This window comes from Cynara cardunculus, assembly GCF_001531365.2.
Source record: "Cynara cardunculus var. scolymus isolate 2C chromosome LG 5, CcrdV1, whole genome shotgun sequence".
Classification (NCBI taxonomy): Eukaryota; Viridiplantae; Streptophyta; class Magnoliopsida; order Asterales; family Asteraceae; genus Cynara; species Cynara cardunculus.
Window position 1 is genome coordinate 31,293,166 of NC_037532.1, and position 5,244 is coordinate 31,298,409.

At 35.1% G+C, this 5,244-nt stretch overlaps 1 protein-coding gene across 1 annotated transcript; it reads left to right on the plus strand.

Moving 5' to 3' along the window:
- Positions 1–1,426: 1,426 nt before the first annotated feature.
- Positions 1,427–4,169, plus strand: LOC112512994. The gene is made up of 6 exons (XM_025119118.1): positions 1,427–2,216; positions 2,376–2,588; positions 2,690–2,808; positions 2,890–3,066; positions 3,359–3,756; positions 3,950–4,169. The coding sequence occupies exons 1-6, from the start codon at positions 1,427–1,429 to the stop codon at positions 4,167–4,169; spliced, it is 1,917 nt and encodes a 638-aa protein (XP_024974886.1).
- Positions 4,170–5,244: the final 1,075 nt, after the last annotated feature.

Genomic DNA, 5,244 nt, shown 5'->3' on the forward strand with positions numbered 1-5,244 from the left:
AAGATTTCTCTCTCTATTGTTTGCTCTCATTGTTCTTCTTTCATATTCTAGACTCAGATTCATAGATTGTTGTAAAGATTAGCGATAGTTCCTTTTATCAAGTAAGTTGTATTCTGTACTTCTCTATATTTCAATACATTTTATAAAATAAATGTTCAAATATTCTTGGTGCGAACATGGTATCAAAGCTTAAGGTACGTATTCCTTCGTCTCTTTTACTGTTTAATCGCTTATATTGGGTTGGATAGATGATTGGACGAGATTCTGGTGTGTTCTTGATGTTTTTCTACATCTTGATACCAGATCTCTCTAAGATGTCCTTGTGCAACGATTCTGTTTCTGTTTCTTTGAAATGATCGATCAGGTTGTACCTAGATCTTATACATCCAAATAGGTCCCTTTTCGAGATCTGTTGTTTTCGTTTTTTTCTTCGTATATGTTCTTGTTTAGATCTGTGTCCCTTATTCCAGATCTTATTTTCAGATCTATGTCCATTTACTTCCAGATCTATTTTATCATAATCTGTATTCACATGTACATTTTTTTAAGATCTGTGTTCATTTATTCCAGATCTTCTTTAAGATCTGTGTCCCCTCTCATTCCAGATCAGTTTTATTCGGTTATTGTCATGTTAAATACATATTATGCTCTCTGAATGTTATTTTTCTTCATAAGATTTGTTATAATGTTTGTATATCTTGTTAATCTGGAAATTTTTTCTGTATATCTTCGTGTGGAGATTTCTTAATATGATCGTTGTGGTCGTACCATCGTTTGATCCTTCGGATCTAGTATGGTCCCCTTTTTTGTGAAGTATATTTTTTTGACTCTTTTATGAATGTTAAAAATGTGATATGATTCTGGTTAAGTCAAGATCTGTGTTAGAACATGTTGTTCTAGATCTGGCATTTTGTTACTGTTTGTTTCTCATTTAGTCTATTCTATATACTCTTTTATGATTCATAATAGGAATATATTTATGTGGTCAAGATCTGAGTCTTTCTCGATCTGGCATGTTATTGTTACTCTAACTCGCTTCATTTGTTCAGGTGGATCTTGGTTCTCCTTCTGTTCTGTAATATTCCTTCTTCTTGATTTTTTTGTTTTGTCCTTTCTCTTAACTCTTTGTTAAAAGAAAGCTGCTGTGAGTATTCTGCTCTTGCTATAACAGGTGGTTGTTTTGTGTGCTTTTCCTTTAACCTCGTTAAAGGAATCTGTGGTAAGTTTGCTATTATTACTGTTGCTATTTCTGTGGTAAGGTTGCCTTATTGTTGTTCTTGTTTTCTGTTTCTCTCTTTTTTTCTCTCTTTTTTTCTTTTAAGGATTCTGTCTTGTTGGCTTGACCTAGCATGATTATCAGTGTTTTAGCAATCCTGCCTTTAAGCATTTCAGATTCCTTTGGTGTGTTTTTTTTTGTGTGGTTTGCATGGCATCTTCAAAGGGTGAAGCTGGGACTGTGGTGGACTCCAAGGTCACAAAATTAGACTTTGGGGATCCACTATATTTACATCCCAACGACACTAGTGGAGGTTTCATTTTGTCCTTTAAACTAAGTGGGACTGGAAACTATAAGGTTTGGTCTTATGCTATNCCACTATATTTACATCCCAACGACACTAGTGGAGGTTTCATTTTGTCCTTTAAACTAAGTGGGACTGGAAACTATAAGGTTTGGTCTTATGCTATTATCCTGGCTCTCGAAACTAAAAATAAAACTGGCTTCATAGATGGTTCCTGTCCGCGTCCTGTTGATGACCCCGTTCTTGAGAAACAGTGGGATCGTTGCAATTCCGTTGTTCTCTCATGGATATTGAGCTCTATGACCGAGGACTTGTTCCTTGGTCAAGTTTTTTCAAAAGAATCCTCCCAAGTTTGGGAGGAATTAAAGAAAACTTACGATAAAGTGGATGGGTCTGTAACTTTCAACTTGTACCAAAAAATTAATTCTTTGAGCCAAAATAATATGTCTGTTTCCGAGTACTATCACAAGCTTAATTCCCTTTGGAAACAGTTTGACGCCCTGGTTAAACTTCCTTCCTGTTCTTGCAAGGCGTCTCATGATTTTTCTCTTCATAGTCAACTGATAAAATTGATGCAGTTTCTTATGCTTCTTGATGACATTTACCAACCCATTAGAAGTAGTATTTTAACCAGAGACCCTCTTCCCTCGGTCAAAACTGCTTTTTCTTTAGTATCTAGGGAAGAGTCTCATAGAGGTATTAATGTTAGCCAAAACCATGTTAAAACTCGGAATACTGCTTTTTTGAGCGAAGGCTTTGAAAATAAACGTAAATTTGGAAAACCACCAGCAAGCCTGGTTTGCAAACATTGTGGAAATACAAGTCACACTATTGAAAGATGTTTTCAATTGATAGGATTTCCAAAAGATTTTCAAAATCGGGCTAAACCTCTAAATCAAAATTTTAAGGCTCAAGGACCTAATTTTAGACCTACTGCTGGAAATGTTATCTCTTCTGAGTCTGTTACTTCTAAACCTTCCTTTTCCTTTTCAGAAGAACAGGTTGCTAAAATTTTGAGTCTAATTGATCAAAAACCAAATATTGATGAAGCTTCTGCCAATATGGCAGGTATGTTTCATAATTCTCGTTCTGGGTGGATTATAGATTCAGGAGCTAACCAACACATACTAGTAGTTCTCAAAATTTGGAAAACGTCGTTGATGTTTCAGATTTGAATCTTAGAGTCTGTCATCCTAATGGGACTAAGGCAAAAATAAATAAAATTGGTAACCTGAAACTGTCCAGTAATGTTACTTTGTTTGACGTTCTTGTTGTTCCTGAATTCAATGTGAACCTTTTATCTGTGCATAAATTAGCTAGGGATAATAAGGTCTTCATAAGATTTGATGAATCCAAATGTTACGTTCAGGACTGTCGTCAAATGAGTATAGTGGGGACTGGTAGTGAGGATGGCGGACTTTATTTCTTCGATCAACACTCTAAAACTACCAACTTCCTCTCTTCTAATAACTGTGGTATGGTTCATTTTGTTTCATCTCAGTTATGGCACAGTCGCCTTAGTCACCCTGCTGAGCAAGTGCTTCAGGTTTTAAAAGAAAGGCTAAATATTAGTAGTGATTCTTGTGGTCCTTGTGAAGTTTGCCATAAGGCAAAACAAACAAGAGAAAATTTTGGTATTAGTATTCATAAAACCAAAAGTCTTGGTGACCTCATTCATCTTGATGTGTGGGGTCCTTATCATGTCCTTAGTAAAGAGGTATAGATATTTTCTAACCATTGTTGATAATTTTACTAGAGCTGTCTGGGTCTATCTCTTAAAAGGAAAACATGAGGTCTGTGAATATATTGAGACTTTCTGCAATTTCTTAAAAAATCAGTTTGGGAAATCTGTTAAAATCTGTAGGAGTGATAACGGAACTGAGTTTGTAAATCAAAAATTAGTTGGGTTTTTTGAGTCCAAAGGAATCTTGCTTCAAACTTCTAGTGTTTATACGCCTCAGCAGAATGGCGTTGTTGAACGAAAACATAGGCATTTACTAAATGTTTCTAGGGCTCTCATGTTTCAGGCTGGGATCCCGCTTAACATGTGGAATGAATGTGTCTTAACTGCCACATATCTAATAAATAGAACTCCCACTTCTGTTCTTAATGGTAAGAGTCCCTATGATTTGGTATATGGTTTTTCTCTTGTGCTTACTCATTTGAGAAACTTTGGGTGTCTCTGTTTTGCTTTAATTCCAAACATAACTGATAAATTCTCCCCAAAATCTGAAAAGTGCGTTATGTTGGGATATGCAAATTCAAAAAAAGGTTATAGACTTTTTAGTCTTGATACAAAGAAATTGTTTTTTTTTCCAGAGATGTCAACTTTTATGATAGTGTCTTTCTTTTCAAGATGAGTAAGATGACACAAATTCTTTGATTAATGAAGATGTTAACAATCTTAATTTCTTTGATACTTTGTCTAGTTCTTCTAATAATTTTGATGTTGTGGGACCCGATGATGAGGATAAAAGACTTATTCATGATGATAATAATCATCTTTCTGACTCTAGAACTAGTAACCGTAGTGATCTAGGTAGCCGGTCTAGGAATGACAATAGAAAGCCTCTAGGTAGCTCTGAGATTCAGTATAGTCAAGATCCTTCATTAGAAGGTAATCTTGAAAGAGGAGTTACCAGTTGGTAGCCTTTGGGCAGTCCTAGCATGGTTGCCAGGCACTCTCGTGATGTTGTTCAGTCTTCTGAAAATACAAATGATGATTCATTAGGTCTTATTTCTGAGGGTGGTTCTTCCCAGACTCAAAGTATTAGGAAATCTACTAGAACTAGTGTCTTTCCTCGAAAGTTTGATGACTTTGTTGTAGAGGGAAAGGTCAAATATGGCATAGAAAGAGTTGTCAACTATTCCTGTTTGTCTGCTGATAATTTTTGCTTTGTTTCAAACCTAAATAAGTCAGGTGAGCCTAAGTCTTTTAGTGAAGCTTATAATGATCAAAATTGGTTGAATGCTATGAATGACGTGATGAAAGCTTTACATATGAATTGTACTTGGATTGTCACTGAATTACCAAAAAATAGAAAAGCTATAGGTTGCAAGTGGGTCTATAAGATTAAATATAAGTCCACTGGAGAGATAGAAAGATATAAAGCTAGGTTAGTTGCTAAGGGCTATAGCCAAAGAGAGGGTCTCGATTATGAAGAGACATTTTCTCCAGTGGTTAAAATGGTTACCGTTAGATGTATTATAGCCTTAGTCGTTCAATTTAGCTGGCCTTTATATCAACTTGATGTTAATAATGCTTTTCTGTATGGTGACTTGGTTGAAGATGTTTATATGACCCTTCCTGAAGGGTATTACAATCCCAAGGATACTCGTGTGTGTAAGTTGATTAAATCATTGTATGGCTTAAAACAAGCACCCCGTCAATGGTATGCCAAACTCTCTGCTTGTTTGACTGAAAATGGGTTTGTACAAAGTATAAGTGATTACTCCTTGTTTACCAAACATGTTGGTTCTATCTTTTTAGTGCTTCTTGTTTATGTGGATGATATAGTAATAACATGAAATAGTTTGAGAGAAATAAATAGTTTTAAGGAATACTTAAAAACAAAGTTTTGAATAAAAGACTTGGGAAAATTAAAATACTTTTTAGGAATTGAAATTCTTGAATGTATAAATGGTCTCTATATGTCCCAAAGAAAGTACTGTTTAGAATTATAAAATGACTTTGGTTATTTGGGTTGCAAACCTTCATCTACAC